The 17,994-nt window shown below is 43.3% G+C and overlaps 1 protein-coding gene across 5 annotated transcripts in view; it reads left to right on the top strand.

The window, feature by feature from the left end:
• The window catches only part of ST6GALNAC3 (ST6 N-acetylgalactosaminide alpha-2,6-sialyltransferase 3), a 273,708-nt gene extending 260,693 nt beyond the window's left edge, over window positions 1-13,015 (top strand). For all 5 annotated transcript variants that reach the window (XM_056532663.1, XM_056532662.1, XM_056532667.1 and 2 more), the window contains 2 exons: window positions 10,895-11,002; window positions 12,607-13,015. In XM_056532663.1, coding sequence (XP_056388638.1) covers window positions 10,895-11,002; window positions 12,607-12,793 — 295 coding nt within the window. In that variant the 3' untranslated portion in view covers window positions 12,794-13,015. The remainder of the gene's footprint in view (window positions 1-10,894; window positions 11,003-12,606) is intronic.
• The last annotated feature ends 4,979 nt before the right edge of the window (window positions 13,016-17,994 follow it).

Below are 17,994 nucleotides of genomic sequence, written 5' to 3'. Positions count from 1 at the left end.
CCAACCTCCTATCCCGTCCTCCTATCCCGTCCTCATATCCTGACCTCCTAACTTGACCTCCTATCCCATCCTCCTATCCCCTCCTCCTATCCCGACCTTCTATCCCGTCCTCCTATCTCGACCTCCTATCTCGACCTCCTATCCCAACCTCCCATCCCGACCTCCTATCCCGACCTCCTATCCTGACCTCCTATCCCGTCCTCCTATCTCGTCCTCCTATCCCATCCTCCTATCCCGTCCTCCTATCTCGACCTCCTATCCCGTCCTCCTATCTCGTCCTCCTATCCCGACCTCCTATCCCGACCTCCATTCCCATCCTATCCCGTCCTCCTATCTCGACCTCCTATCCCGTCCTCCTATCCCATCCTCATATCCCGACCTCCCATCCCATTCTCAAATCTCGTCCTCAAATCCTGACCTCCTAACTCGACCTCCTATCCCGACCCGTAATATGTGTACCAGGTATTGAAATATCTCCAGCCGTACCGAAGTTATGTGGGAACATACATTTCCCATTGATTTTCATGGGACTTTAAACAAAAACCCCAACCCTCACAAATGGGGGTAGTTAAGGGTTAAATTAACTATCCTATATTTTAAGTGGACATATAAGTAACATGTGACCAAGTATTATCGAAATATCTCCAGCCGTTTGGAAGTTATGCAGTAACATATTTCCCATAGACTTGTATGGGACTTTAAACATAAACCCCGCCCCTGGCAAATGGGGGTGAGTAAGGGTTAAATCACCTATCCTATGTTTGTTGTTGACATATAAGTAACATGTGGCCAAGTTTCATGTTAATATCTTTAGCCGTTTTGACGTTTTTGTGGAACATACATATATACATACATATATACACACACATTGGCCCTCATTTCCTTAGAAAATCGGGTTGTAAGTCTATGTTGCTTTCTTACCCGACTGCTTTTTTCCCTGGTATTTATTATTATGTCGCATCCTGTTTGTCGCACGTGGGTTTTGTTGGTTTTGGTTTCCAACTCCTCTGAGTTGTCGGGAAAAAATCCACAACAATTCAACAAATTCGGGTTGGAAACCTTTATAAATACGTGTGAAAGCTCAGAAATGTCGGGTTACGCCCCTTTTTCGGGTTTGGGAGAATCCACATCGGGTCCGTCGGGAAAAAATGTTGCATCGTGTCGCAGACTGGCGCACGATGTCTGCGACATGTCGCAGACAAAGATGCCCCAAAAAACCCCGGGTTTAGAACAGTAAATGAGGGCCAGTGAGTTTTATATATATAGATTAAAACTACAACGTTTGGCACCACAACATTTCACACATTAGCCGGATCAAAAACCATTAATCACTTACGGTTCCCGTATCTGCGCTGGCAAGCTTACTGAGTCCCCGCCGGCGTTCTGAGGCACACGCGCCAAGCTCTGGCTTCCTTCCGGATTAAGATGTCGTCCAGGTTATGTGATCCCTTTTTGCGGCGCCGTCTGTGCTCCACACTCTATGATGGTGGAGGAGGCGGAGGAGGGCCAATCCGAGGGAGGGGCACTAGGAGGCCGGGGCATCGGGGGGTGTCTAGCCCACACAGACTCCCCGACCCCCCAAAATACCCCCACTTTGCCAACGGTGTCCGGCATCTTCTATCCGCCGCTTCCAGCCGTTGATTCATCAGGATATGCAACAATCACTCTGCATCAGGTACGGGGGCAGGGATCCATCAAGAGGGCCGGTAGGGGATCCGGACGGAGGATCCGGGAGCGTGAGCTGACGACCTCACATCCTGTCGTCACGTGACCCCCGTATATTGGTCTTAGTGTGGGTGAGCAGGCTGACAGAGGTAGCATTTGCCTCCAGTCCTCGGAGCCTGAAGAGGAACAAAGGCCCCTTGGCCACATAAGATTCCAGTATTCTAAATATTACATAGGTGGGGGCCCTGTTATAGATACATTTGGGGCCCAGGAGCTATAAGTTATTCTGGCTTCTGTGTGTTGAGTTGGAGCAGGGTTTACCATGATGCCAAGTTCTTTTGGATACAACTTGGTGTGCACTAGTACAGAGCTGACCTTAAAGGGGTACTCCACCACTAGACATCTTATCCCCTATCCAAAGGACCCCCGCGATCTTGGCTGTGGCACCCCAGACTTCCGGTGCACGGGGACTGGCGATGCGGGGCGGAGGCTCGTGATGTCACAGCCATGCCCCGTTCGTGACGTCATGGCCACACCCCCTCAATGCAAGTCTATGGGAGGGGGCGTGACGGACGTCACGCCCCCCTCCCATAGACTTGCATTGAGGGGGTGTGACGTCACGAGCAGGGCTTGGCCGTGACGTCACGAGCCTCCAGCGGCACCCGACGCTCTAAACAAATGCCGAGTGCAGCAGGGTGATCGGGGAGCTTTGAATAGGGGATAAGATGTACCCCTTTAACATTTGTGTAATATGGCAGACGTCCCCAACCCAGTCTTCAAGGCCACAGACAGTCCAGGGTTTAATTTTTCCCTATTCTATTCCTATGGCTTAACTAAAAAAATTAAAAAAAAAGGATAAAGGGGGGCCTTGAGGACTGGGTTGGGGACCACTTTTATAAAGTACTATACTAAAATGTCCTATGTACAGACACATAACCAGCAGGGGGCAGTCTGTACTGTCAGGCAGCCTGGAAGCTAACATGCAGCCTTTATTTTCAACGAAGCTTTAGGTGTAACTGGAGTAGATAACATGACTCAATGATGTGTGTTACCGGCACCACAATAGTCCACGGTGCCAGTGTTTTGTATATCCGCTTACCTTCCTTTATGGAAATAGCAGAGCCGATTTTGTTTGACCAGCACCAGACATAGTGCGTACGAGCAGCTTCACCTAATGAAGATTTATCCCATTACTGGGGTTGTCTGGTGGGCAAACTAAGGCTGGGTTCACGTATGTCCGGCATAGGTGAACTCAGCCTAGATCTTGACCCTACTGATGCCATAACTGATGACAATGTGCATCAGTTGTCATCAGTTGTATGGCATCTGGCGTAAGCAACATTCCTCTGTCCGGCGTGTCCAACCATCCGGCATCAAAATTGAGTCGCTGGATGATTGTGAACTGTCCCATTCAAATGAAAGGGATCAGTTCTAGCATCAGTTTCCATCCGGTGCACGCCAGAGGGAAACTATGCCGGATGCGGGACATACGTGAACCGGGCCTTAGTAAATAAATTGGGTTTTACTGTGAAAAGGATGTCCCAACGCTGATGGTCCCAGCAGCAAGACACCCTTCTACCATCTTGTTGGGTATCTTAAAGGGGTACTCCGGTGGAAAACTTTTTTTTTTTTTTTTTTTTTAAAGGAACTGGTGCCAGAAAGTTCTATTAAAAATTCTTAATCCTTTTAGTACTTTTTAGCAGCTGTATGCTACAGAGAAAATTATTTTCTTTTTGAATTTCTTTTTTGTGTTGTCCACAGTGCTCTCTGCTGACACCTCTATCCGTGTCAGGAACTGTCCAGAGCAGCATAGGTTTGCTATTGGGATTTTCTCCTGCTCTGGACAGTTCCTGATACGGGCATCAGGTGTCAGCAGAGAGCACTGTGGACAACACAAAAAAAGAAATTAAAAAAATAAAGATTTTCCTCTGTAGCAAACAGCTGCTAAAAAGTACTGAAAGGATTAAGATTTTTTAATAGAAGTAATTTACAAATATGTTTAACTTTCTGGTACCAGTTCATTTAAAAAAAAAAATTCCCACCATAGTACCCCTTTAAGTAGTTCCTCTTTAAGAAGATCATTTCAGACCAAACTAAGCTTGTTTTTCTTGCTCTCTTAAAGGGGTATTCCATTAAAAAAAATTATATATCAACTGGCTCCAGAAATTTAAACAGATTTGAAAATTACTTCTACAAACAAAATCTTAGTCCTTCCAGTACTTATCAGCTGCTGAAGTTGAGTTGTTCTTTTCTGTCTGACAACAGTGCTCTCTGCTGACACCTCTGTCTGTCTTGAGAACTGCACAGAGTAGAAGAGGTTTGCTATGGGGATTTGCTTCTACTCTGGACAGTTCCCGAGACAGGTGTCATCAGAGAGCACTTAGACAGAAAAGAACAACTCAACTTCAGCAGCTCATAAGTACTGAAAGGATTAAGATCTCTTAATAGAAGTAATTTACAAATCTGTTTAACTTTCTGGAGTCAGTTGATATATATATATATATATATATATATATTTAAAAAAAAAGGTTTTTCCTGGATAACCCCTTTAATATACATGGTACTGAAAGCTTAAAAGGGTACTCTGCTGCTCAGCTTAGAGCCGGTGCTGGGGGCTCATGATGTCACGGACCTACTCCGTCATGATGTCACGCCCCCTCCTGTAGACTTGCATTAAGGGGTCGGGGCATGACATCACAAGGGGGCGGGGCCCACTGTAATGTTCCTTTAAATTACTGAGCCATTTTCAGCTTCATCTATACTATGAATCAGTGGTCTCTAAACTGTGGACCTCCAACTGTTGCAAAACTACTACTCCCAGCATGCCCGGACAGCCAATGGCTGTCCGGGCATGCTGGGAGTTGTAGTTTTGCAACAGCTGGAAGTCGATAGCTTGAAGACCGCTTCTGTAAAGTGATGACAGGAATGATTTCTGGTCTATTACTTTATATAGAGGTCGGGGTGCTCTGCTGTTACCACCAGCCATAGTGCCATATCTATATATCGGTGGATATGTCACATGACTGTGCACAGCTTCCTGCTGACTGAAATGAAGAATACAAAATGCAGAGGACATAATATAGAAGGGCTGGTAACATATAGAGCTGCTGGGTATGAGGTGTGCGGCCTGAAATCATAGGAGCCAGGATATGCAGCCTGCGGCTCTCCATCTGGCGTAGCGCTACCTGCCCTCGCATGCCCAGCTAACAAATGGCTGGTAAGAGATTCTGGGATTTGTGGTTCTACAATAGATGGAGGGCTTCCAGGTGTTAGCATTAGTTTACACATATATGTACATTTTCTTACATATATGTTTCTAAGCCAGATTTAATAAAATGTCTTAAAGATGTCTGAGATATATAGATATGAGATAGATAGATAGATATGGGATAGATAGATATGAGATAGATAGATAGATAGATAGATAGATAGGAGATAGATAGATATGAAATAGATAGAGATAGATAGATAGAGATAGATAGATAGAGATAGATATGGGATAGATAGATAGATATGAGATAGATAGATATGAAATAGATAGAGATAGATAGATAGAGATAGATAGATAGAGATAGATATGAGATAGATAGATAGATAGAAGATAGATAAATAAATATGCGATAGACATAAAAAATACATAAATAAATATAAGAGAGATATTAAATAAATAGATATATAGATTTTAGATACCGTAGATACACTGCTCAAAAAAATAAAGTGAACACTAATATAACACATCCTAGATCTGAATGAATGAACTAATCGTATGAAATACTTTCCTCTTGTGTGTTGGCTCAGTAGTGTGTGTGGCCTCCACGTGCCCGTATGACCTCCCTACAATGCCTGGGCATGCTCCTGATGAGGTGGAGGATGGTCTCCTGAGGGATGTCCTCCCAGACCTGGACTAAAGCATCCGCCAACTCCTGGACAGTCTGTGGTGGATGGAGTGAGAATTCCCAGATGTGCTCAATCAGATTCAGGTCTGAGGAGCGGGCGGCCAGTCCATAGCATTAATGCCTTCCTCTTGCTGGAACTGCTGACACACTCCAGCCACATGAGGTCTAGCATTGTCTTGCATTAGAAGGAAACCAGGGCCAACCGCACCAGCATATGGTCTCACAAGGGGTCTGAGGATCTCATCTTAGTACCTAATGGCAGTCAGGTACCTCTGACAAGCACATGGAGGGCTGTGCAGCCCCCCAAAGAAATGCCATCCCCAACCATTACTGACCAACCTCCAAACCGGTCTTGCTGGAGGATGTTGCAAGCAGCAGAATGTTCTCCACGGTGTCTCCAAACTCTGTCACGTCTGTCACATGTGTTCATTGTGAACCTGCTTTCATCTGTAAAGAGCACAGGGTGCCAGTGGCGAATTTGCCAATCTTGGTGTTCTCTGGCAAATGCCAAACGTCCTGCATGGTGTTGGGCTGTAAGCACAACCCCCACCTGTGGACGTGGGACCCTCATACCACCCTCATGGAATCTGTTTCTGACATTTGAGTGGACACATGCACATTTGTGGCCTGCTGGAGGTCATTTTGCAGGGCTCTGGCAGTGTTCCTCCTTGCACAAAGGCGGAGATATCGGTACTTCTGCCGGGTTGTTGCCCTCCTACGGCCTCCTCCACGTCTCCTGATGTACTGGCCTGTCTCATGGTAGCGCCTCCATGCTCTAGACACTATGCTGACAGACACAGCAAACCTTCTTGCCACGGCTCGCATTGATGTGCCATCCTGGATGAGCTGCACTACCTGAGCCACTTGTGTGGGTTATAGACTCCGTCTCATGCTACCACTAGAATGAAAGAACCGCCAGCATTCAAAAGTGACCAAAACATCAGCCAGGAAGCATAGGAACTGAGAAGTGGTCTGTGGTCACCACCTGCAGAACCACTCCTTTATTGGGGGTGTCTTACTAATTGCCTATAATTTCCACCTGTTGTCTGTTCCATTGGCACAACAGCATGTGAAATTGATTGTCAAACAGTGTTGCTTCCTGAGTGATTTCACAGAAGTGTAATTGACTTGGAGTTACATTGTGTTGTTTAAGTGTTCCCTTTATATTTTTGAGCAGTGTAGATAAAGATAGATAGATAAATAAATAGATTTTAGCCATATATGAGATTTGCTTAGATATGGGTAAAAAATTTGAAGTAGCAAGATAGAGATAGAGATATATATTAGATTAGATAGATATGGGATAGATAGATAGATAGATAGACAGATAAATAGATAGATGTGAGAGAGAGAAATAAATACGAGATAGATATTAGTTATAGATAAATACATACATATGAGATTAGATAGAAATGATAGATAGATATGAGATAGATTGATATGATATATAGATAGATAGATAGATAAAGATAGAGAAATAAATAGATATAAGCTAGATATGAGATCACATTTATGTTAAAATTAAAACAGATTTTTGACTGACAGAACAGATACAGAACCCTCTCTGCTGCTTTACTACAGTTAATATATATGTTGCTCCTACTACTATCTGTGTTGTTTACAGCTCACTGTCCCTAACAGAGATCTTCACCTAACACCTGCTATCTCTAAAATGACTGCTTAAGTTATGTGCATAAGCTTTTATAGTGGCTTTGACATCACCCCTGTCCTACCTTCTGATTGGCTGAGAGAGCTGTTTGAAAGGCATTATGGGATTCCCTGAGATCATGTGATCCTTCATCTTTCACCTTTCTGCCAAGTCGCTGATATTACTTAAGCAAAGTTCTGAGCAAAACCATTTGCACTTGCATTGCAACCAACAACCATATTGTGCCTCCTAGTGCATTCTGCAACCGCCATTCGTATTATGTCACCCAGCATGTTCTGCAGTCATCAAGTGTGTGGTGCCACTGATGTGAAGAACAATAAAAGCTGTTCTCTCTCATCTACAATAAAGTTCTGCCTCACTGCCCCTGTGTAGTATCCCCCCTCACAGATAGATACAGTATAATGAAGAAGATTAGTGCACAGGACATTGAAGAATCTAAAACCGCCAGCTTACGTCTTAACACCCTCAGCGCCATACATTTCCATCAGCTGTATTTGCTTATCCTTGTAATCTTTTTTTTCTTTTATGAGATCTTCTTCTTCTTAGAGAAGAAAGGCTTTTATTTATGCAGGTAAATTTCCTCTTCTTTTGTATATAACAATGTTGTCTCCACAACAAGTCATTAACCCGGCAGACCCTCATTTCCCTGCTGGCTGTGCAGGTTCATTGTCATAGACAGCGCTCTCAGGCTATGTTCACATGATGGAATTTCCTTGTGGAATTCCCCAACGGAATTCCGCACGGAGATTCCGCAGCAGCAGAGTCCCTTTAATTTCAATGGGATTCTGCTGCACTTTTCATATAGCAGAATTTCCACGTTGGAAACATCTGGTGTGGAAAATCAAATTCCGATGTCCACAGAAAGACTGAACATGTCTATTCTTTCTAGGGACTCCACATGGAAATGCATTGCCATCTATTAGGCAGCGCATTTCCGAGCAGTCCTAGACCTGGCACATTATGAAGGCGCTCCACTGTCAGGGTGGACATTAACTCCTGGGAACAAAGCCTTACACTCTCTGTATTGTTCATAGCTCCCTGTCCCTCACAGAGATCTTCACCTATATCCTAAAATGGCTTCGGAAGATATGGGCATAGGCTTATATAGTGGCTTTGGCATCACCCTTATACTACCTCCTGATTGTCTGGGATAACTGTTTGAAAGGCATTATGGGACTCCCCTGGGTCATGTGATCCTTCCTCCTTTACCTTTCTGCCATGTGGCTGATATTACTTTGGCAAAGTTCTGAGCAAAACCATCTGCGTTGCATTTCAAACAACAACCATATAGTGCCACCTAGTGCATTCTGAAACCACAATGCATATTATTTCATATTATTAGATATATATGTGAAAAATAATTCTCATTTTGGGGAATAGCAACAGGATTGGCATCCTAGAAAGTGCAAAAAAAAGTGACACATACCCCTATGCATGGCTTTATCACAATTAGTGTAAAACAAAAAAAAACTCTTACATTTAATTTCCTATTAAAACACATTTTGCACTGACAGAACAGATGCACTATGCTCTTTGCTGCTGTACTACAATTATTATATATGTGGCTACTACTCATATCTGTGTTGTTCACTGCTCACTGTCCCTCACAGAGATCTTCACCTAACACCTGCCCATGTATCTCTCAAATGACTGCTAAAGCCTTGTGATTGGCTGGGAAAGCAGTTTAAAAGGCCATTTGGGATCCCCTGCGGTCACTGGATCATTTTACCTTCTTCTTTCTTCAATGTGGCTAAAGGTATTTTAGTATAGTTCTGACAGAACTCGGGTTCTACGGATTAGTTTGCTAATCTAAGGTTTCATCTAAGGTTTGCTCATCTAAGAACCATTTAGAAACTGATTGCCTTTGCATTGCAACCAACAACCATATTGTGCCACCCAGTGCATTCTGCAACCGCCGTGCGTATTATGTCACCCAGCGTGTTCTGCAGTCATCAAGTGTGTTGTGCCACTGATGAAAAAAACAATAAAAGCTGTTCTCTCTCTCATCTACAATAAAGTTCTGCCTCACTACCTCTATGGAGTATTCCTCCCCTTACAGATAGATACAGTATAATGATGGAGATAAGTACAGAGGACACTGAAGAAACTAAAACCGCCAGATCACGTCTTAACACCCTCAGCGCCGTACAGTTCCATCAGACGGATTTTCTTATCCTTGTAATCTTTTTTTTCTTTCTATGAGATCTTCTTCTTCTTAGAGTAGAAAGGCTTTTATTTATGTCGGTAAATCTTCCCTTCTTTTGTATTCAACAATCTTGTCTCCACAACAAGTCATTAACCCGGCAGACCCTCATTTCCTTGCCGGCTGCGCGGGTTCATTGTCGTAGACAGCGCTCCTGCCGACGCCCCTCTTCACGTCTCCAAGAATACCAGCTGCAATTTATTATCGCCACTTCCCCGGGTCCACCGCCCTCCCCAGCCTGGCAGAGAGTGAGAGCTTTTTTTTTTCTCCTTGCCATTCGGTAATTGGTACCAGGACAGTTTTGGGGACATATTTCTGCCTACCTATTCATGTGTAGGATTTTGATTCCATTTAAAATGAATGTTGTAAACCCTGGGTCGAGAAACTAATAGAATTTTCTACATTTACCTGCTGATCCACAGCCTCCAGGCGAGATTGGGTGTCAGCCGGCAGTCAACTTGTAGATTGAAGCAATACTTTTAGGGAAAAAAAATCGGGAATGAAAAACATCCCTTCGCTGCTTGTACCGAAAGGGACAAATTTTATCTGTAGAATGCAGAATCCACATGTAGCTCTGCGAGAGATGGAAATGTTCTTCTGTATGTTCTGCTGCTCGTATGACTGGGGGGGGGGGGGTGTATACATCATTTTATATCTATGACCTATAAAGGTGTGAAATTAATGGGCATATCGACTTTTGGCCTAAACACCAACAACTGTTCCTCCCAACTCCCTTATTCACATGCATGCTTAAAGGGGTACTCCGCCCCTAGACATCTTATCCACTATCCAAAGGATAGGATGTCTGATCGCGGAGGTCCCACTACTGGGGACCCCCGCAATCTCCGCTGCGACACCCCAGACATCCGATGCACAGAGCAAACTTCAACCCGTGCCGGGTGACTGGCGATGTGAGGCGGAGGTTCGTGATGTCACGCCTCACTCGTGACATCATGGCCACGCCCCCTCAATGCAAGTCTATGGGAGGGGGCGTGACAACTGTCACGCCCCCTCCCATAGACTTGCATTGAGGGGGTGTGGCCGTGACATCACGAGTAGGGCACGGCCGTGACATCATGAGCCTTCGGTGCTGCACATGATGCTCTAAACGAATGCTGGGTGCAGCAGGGAGATCATGGGGGTCCTTTGGATAGGGGATAAGATGTCTAGGGGTGGAGTATCCCTTTAATGTAATTCTGGGTGGTCTTCTTAAAGAGAGATCACTGTATTAAATATACATAAAAGTAGAAGATTCACTTCCATCTATAGTGCATCAAGACTTTCTCTACGGCAGATGATACTGAGGGGTTTGGCGATGGTGTTTGAGTGTTGGCAATTCGAAGTGATAGCAGTCGGCAAATCAATCTTGTGCATGTGACAAACTTAAGTACACATCTGTTTGATCCCACACACGTTCTATAAGATTACACAGCATCTGACCTTATTTGCTTTGTCTTGCAGGGTACAGTCAGGATCTTATCTCAGCACCGGTTGGTTCACCTTGATCCTTGCAATGGACGCCTGTGAGGGAATCCATGTTTATGGAATGATCAATGATACATATTGCAGGTAAGATCATTTGGGTTAATCGTCTCAGTGACACCATTGAAAGGGTGGGACAGACTATGGCATTACAAGACTATCCTATCAATGTACAATTGGATGGGGTGGGGGTTGCAATGGTAGTTAGGGTAACTGTAGTCAATGAGTGAACATGCACCCAACCCCCCAAAAATTCAATATTTCTATTTCTAGGACAACCAATGTTGTGCGTAGAGATATTGGGCCCAGTAGTAATAATCCATATAGGCCAATCAGAATAAGGCTAGGTTTTCACTTGGTTTTGTTTTTGCCAAGAAAAATGCCGATTCTGCCACATGGCGTTTTTTTCGGCCAAAAAACGCTGCGGCCAGATGTTAGCTGTAAATCAATGAGAAATCGCAAATCCTTTTTTAACTTTGCGTTTTTCAGTTTGGCGTTTTTTTTAAGTCCTTTTGGAGTTTTTTCACTCTTTTTTGGCGTTTTTCAGCTCCTTGGTGGTTTTGAAAAGTTGCAGCATGTTGAGCCTATGGCTTTTTTTCCCTGAAATCGTGGCGTTTTTCTCCCTTAGAAGTCTATGGGAGTAAAAAGAACGCCAAGAAAACGACATGTGGGTTTTAACTTTGGCGTTTTTGCAGGCGGTTTTTATTCTTATTTTGGACTTTAGCAATCCCAAAAAGTGATGGAGGTACCTTATTTAATACAATTTCGTAGGGTACCATTAAAAAAGAATAATAAAAAGATACAGTAGTGATGGGAAAAAATTGTATTCAACGAAATTTATCTTCTTTATAATTTTTATTCATTTTTATACATTTTTTAACAGGGATAAATTTATGTGGGCGGGCAGGGCACTAAAAATGTAGCCGAAAATGTAGTGTTTGCGTTTTTCACATTTTTTTTCTTTATTCTTTTACATTTTTTTAGATAGTACTACTACTCCCAGCATGAAACACACTTTTCCATGATGGGAGTAGTAGTACCTGTACTTATTGACAGAGTGAAAAACACACTTTATTAAACACATTATTAAAAGACATTACTAATAAAAATTTTAACAAAATTCATTATAAAAGATATATGATTTTTACATTTAAATGGCCCCTTTCTACATTTTTATTATTGTCGGCTACATTTTTAGTTCCCTGCCCACCCACATAAATTGATCCCTGTTTAAACATTTATAAAAATGTTGTTATAAAAAATATACATTTCGTTAAATACATCTTTTCCATCCCTACTGCATCCTTTTTATTTTCTTTTTCATTTTATTTATTTTTTGTTAGGTACCCACCAAATTTTGAAAAATCGCCAAAGGGGCCAAAAATGCTATTTCCACACAAATGAAAAAACACCAGATGCAGGAAATTGCACTGGCGTTTTTTTTTTTTTTATCATACAAAAAAATTCAGTAAACCAAGTAGAAACTTTGCCTAAAGGAGTCTGTTGATGCCAACTCCAGCCAATACTCCCTCCCACCTCCATACTCCATGTCCTCTCTCTGTATGGCCCATAGAATGATTTCCCCGTAGCTGGATTACTATTCAATGTCTATAGCACATCCACAGTAATGTCTTGGCACTAACCATCGTACATGATAAATACTTTATGGTCATCGCGTTTTACTCTTTTAGGACACAGGGTTTCCGGAACGTTCCTTATCATTACTATGAACCTGGACGGTATGAATGTGATGAGTACATCCTACATGAAAATGCCCCGTATGGGGGACACCGATTCATCACCGAGAAACGAGTGTTTGCCAAGTGGGCGAAGCTGCACAATATAACGTTCAGCAACCCAGACTGGTCATTACCTTGATATAAAGGACCAAGAAAAGGACTGTCACAATACATTAGAGCCTCAAAACATACAATGGAAAATACTGAGCGGGGGAGGGGGGTAGCTGATAAGTACTGGTAGGATTAAGATTTTTTAAATAGAAGTAATTTACAAATCTGTTTAACTTTCTGGAGCCAGTTGATATGGGAAAAAATATATATATTTTTTTTTTTCACTGGAATACCCCTTTAAAGGGGTACTCCGCCCCTGGCATCTTATCCCCTATCCCCCCGCTATCATTACTGCGCAGAGCGAGTTCGCTCTGTGCGTAATGACGGGCGATACAGGGGCCGGAGCAGCGTGACGTCATGGCTCCGCCCCTCATGACATCACGGCCCATCCCCTTAATGCAAATCTATGGCAGGGGGCGTGACGACCGCCACGCCCCCTCCCATAGACTTGTATTGACGGGGCAGGCCGTGACGTCACGAGGGGCGGAGCCGTGAAGTAACGATGCTCCGGCCCCTGTATTGCCCGTCATTACGTGCAGAGCGATCTCGCTCTGCGCAGTAATGATAGCGGGGTGCTGCAGCAGCGATCCCCGGGGTCCCCAGCAGTGGGACCCCGGCGAGCTGACATCTTATCCCCTATCCTTTGGATAAGGGATAAGATGTCTAGGGGCGGAGTACCCCTTTAAGGGGTTGTCCACAGTTAGAAAGGCCCACTGCGGATCACAGGGTGTCTCCATGCTGGGACCTTCAGTGATCATCTGTAAACTATAGGGGAATCGTATAGTCTTGGAGATGATGAGACATTTTGCCTCTTTTGGACTTGGAATGAGGTGGAGTCTGCCGGGGATAGGTGCTGGAAGATGAAGATATTCTAACATGGTGTAAAATACACATAACGTCCCCCTATTCTTATAAGAAGTCAACTGATGGAGTGCAGCACTCAAGAAGACGGGGAGATGTCTCAAGAACTGTTGGCCTTGGTCACGATTAGACATTTTCATATCTCTTGCCACCCAAGAAGCTGCCCCACTTAAAGGGGTGCTCCGGTGGAAAACTTTTTCTTTTTTTTTTTTAAATGAACTGGTGCCAGAAAGTTAAACATATTTGTAAATGACTTCTATTAAAAAATCTTAATCCTTTCAGTACTTATTAGCAGCTGTTTGCTACAGAGGAAAATCTTTATTTTTTTAATTTCTTTTTTTGTCTTGTCCACAGTGCTCTCTGCTGACACCTGATGCCCGTATCAGGAACTGTCCAGAGCAGGAGAAAATCCCCATAGCAAACCTATGCTACTCTGGACAGTTCCTGACACGGACAGAGGTGTCAGCAGAGAGCACTGTGGACAACACAAAAAAGAAATTCAAAAAGAAAAGCATTTCCTGTAGTGGAGCATACAGCTGCTAAAAAGTACTAAAAGGATTAAGATGTTTTAATGGAAGTCATTTACAAATCTGTTTAACTTTCCGGCACCAGTTCATTTAAAAAGAAAAAAAAAAGTTTTCCACCGGAGTACCCCTTTAATGGCCTAAATCATATAATCCAGACGACTATATCAGGACTAACATGGCGGCACGTTGTCCTACCCCCAACGCTCAGATCATCTACACCAGTGGTCCCAAACCGTGGCCATCCAGATTTTGCAAAACTTCAACTCCCAGCATGCCCGGACAGCCGTTGGCTGTCCGGGCATGCTGGGAGTTGAGGTTTTGCAACATTTGGTGGGCCACGGTATAAGACCACTGATCTACACTGCTGTAATAATAACCGATACTGTGAAACACATACTTGACATATCGACGCTTTAAATGACCTTCTTCTTTGTAGAAACTCGGAAAAAAAATTTTTAATGTTGTTTTTTATGAAGCATGAGAAATGATGACGTAAGCAAATATTTTTATATCTATATATTTTTTTAGGTGATTTGTTTGTAGGGAGCGGCTAGTTTTTTTTTTTATATACATATCTACTTCATCTACGCAATACCTCTTAAGTGTCCAGTGCACATAATGTTGTTGTTGTGTGGGTTACTATGCCCATTTTTTTATATACTGTATTTAGAAGGTTGTGCGTTCGTGACATACGTTGCGCAATAGTTCAGTACGATTTTTATGAAAAAGTATCCTTCCGAGCAAAGTCTTGGTGCCCATCGGGGGTCTCTGCATAATGGCAACATACTAGCCAAATTAATCCTATAGATGGAATACCCCTTTAAGGTCTGATCGCTGATGCTCCGCCTACCACAGCCCCTGCCAATCAGTTGACTGAAGCTAATCAGGGTTGGTTCTGGGAGTCAAACAGCGCCATAAATTTTTTAGTGGCTGTATTTGGTATTGCAGCTCAAGTCGCTTTCAAGTGTATTGCACTGAGCGCACATAACCCTATGCGTAGGTCTGCACGTTAGACTTAAAATAATAAATAATATTTAAATAATTATTTAATTTGTTTTACAACATGTAGGAAATATTTTAAACAGCATCTAAGGGACATGGCTCAATAAATCAATTTATTTGCCGGATTTGGTATTTACTTGAGTTGGCATACTGTGCGTAATACATTGTGAGTAGTGCCATATGTATTATTTTAATGCCTCATTTTTATAAATGGACAGCAAAATATATATTTTTTAATTAAATAAATATAAATATATATATATATACATATATGCACAGTATATATATATATATTTATTTAATTCAAAAATATATATTTTGCTGTCCGTTTATATACAATATATATATATATATATATATATATATATATATATATATATATATTTGTATATGTCACATACAATTGTTACAAATGGGCCAAAGTCATCTGGCAGCCTGTTGCTGATAGTCAAGGCCGAATTTAGTGGACCTAGGTCAAAATATTTGACCCCCCCGTCTCGTCCACATATAGCATTGGTCCCCAACCCAAGGTCCACCAACATTCCGGGTTTTTATACTTACTCTATTGGAATAGAATTGGGAAAATTTCAAATCCTGGACTGTGGGCCTGTAGGACTGGGTTGGGGACCTTTGACATATTGGTCATGCTTTATGGGGTACTCTGCCGCTAGACATCTTATCCCCTAAGATACGCTGGGTTCTAGTGGTCTTGACGTCATGCCATTCCCCCTCCATGCATGTCTATGGGAGGGGGCGTGACAGCCGTCACGCCCCCTCCTATAGACATGCATGGAGGGGGTGTGGCATGACATCGCGACCATTGTCGCCGGAAACCCAGCGTTCACTCCGCTTCTGGGACCCCCGCGATCAGACATCTTATCCCCTATCCTTCGGATAGAGGATAAGATGTCTAGCAGCCGAGTACCCCTTTAAGACTCTTTTCATTGAAGTCTATGGGAGATATGGAGATACCCAAGTTAGGGACTTCAAAGGAAAGATGCATAAGCATTCCTGGCCACCTTGGCTGAATGGGATCACTGAGGATGGGTGGTGGAGACATCGGGGGATATGTGCCCTTCCTATAGTTTATCTCACTTTCAGTACATGGCACCATATTAACAGTTCTACATTTCTCCATTGGCTATTCTTTTAAAGCAATGCTATTCTGGCTACAATCCATATGTAGTGACCTCCGATATCCACCAAGACAAGGCTCTACCATTTGGAGAAAATTACAGAAATACACTTTGTCAGCCACAATACAAAAGCTGTAATAAAATAACAGAGTGCAAATAGTACATGAAGGAGCAATACATAAAACTATGAATTTCCTGTTCCATTTCCTTTTTTAATGTACATGTGATCAGTAAAAGCTTGAATCGCGACAGTACTGAGCTATAGAAAAAAAGAGTCATAGTTGACAATTTACAGTAATGAAAATGACATAAACTGTTTTCATGTGTATTTTAATGTATCAAAACCAATCTTTTGTAGCTTTTAATACTCCTTTTTTATGTTATTTTTCTTTTTAATTAATCATTCACGGTCAATTACTATTTGTTACATGGGTCCTGCAATTCATTGGCAGCGCATTCTTTGAATCAATATTTTGATTAGTAAAGGAGAACTCCAGCAAAAGTTAACTTATCCCCTATCCGCAGGGGCCTCCCCGATCTCTGGGACGGATCCCCGGCTCTTGCCGTGAGGAGCGCATGTTGTCCTCCTGATAGATGGCATGCGCTCTATTCATTTCTATAGGAGCGCCGATGATACCCGAGAGCTGTACTTGGTTTTTTTTTGTCGAATGAATGAAGCATGTACCGTCATGTTCCGCAGATCATAGGGTGTTCCAGCGGTCGGACCCCCGCGATCAGCTACTTATCCCCTATCCTGTGGATAGGGGATAAGTACATTTTTGCTGGATTTCTCCTTAATGGGGTTATCAAGGAATAAAAAAGCAGAGCTCATTTCTTTCAAAACCACTCCCCATCTGTCTCCACTTTGGGTGTGGTATTACAACTTGGCTCTATTCACTTCAATGGAACTGAGCTGCAGAACCACACCCAACCTGGAGACAGATGGGTAGCGTTTTTTTAAAGAAATTAGCTCTGTTTTTGCATTCCTGGAAAACCCTTTTAAAGGGTACTCTGGCGATAAACATCTTATCCCCTATCTGAAGGATAGGGGATGAGATGTCTGATCACGTGGGTCCCGCCACTGGGAACCCCACGATCCCTGGCATGGCACGCCGATCATCCGTACACGGAGTGAACTCCACTCCATGCCGGATGAATGGCGACTACAGCCGCCATGCCCCCTCCATTCATGTCCATGGGAGGAGGCGATACGGCTATGTACTAGCCGTCAGGCCCCTCCCATAGACTTGAATGGAGGGAGCGTGGCGTGACGTGACGTCCCGAACACCAACGCTCCAAGCTTCCGTGTTCCGGTTGTCGCCGCTGCCGGCACGGAGATCATGGGGGTCCCCAGTGATCAGACATCCTTCGGATAGGGGATAAGATGTTCTTCGCCGGAGTACCCCTTTAAGGGTCCGACCACCGAACACCTACAGATCGGCACAATGTTGGCCCATTCATTGTTTGAGAAGACACAATGGTTCTCCAATATGAAAGTGAATTAATGTGTAAACAATGACAGGTAATGATGAGTGTGTGATGCCTCAATCATGCCGATCGGCAAAGGTCAGACCCTACCATTCCAACCTGTGATGGGTTATCGTAAGGACAGAGCTTCTGTGTTAACCCCTTTGAAAGAGGTCCTGTAGCTTCTTTCGAAAATGTCCAGTTATCTACTATGCTTCCTAGATAATGATGCCAAT

The sequence above is a fragment of the Hyla sarda genome, chromosome 7, assembly GCF_029499605.1.
Source record: "Hyla sarda isolate aHylSar1 chromosome 7, aHylSar1.hap1, whole genome shotgun sequence".
Lineage (NCBI taxonomy): Eukaryota > Metazoa > Chordata > Amphibia > Anura > Hylidae > Hyla > Hyla sarda.
This window is presented reverse-complemented; position numbering and strand designations above follow the sequence as displayed.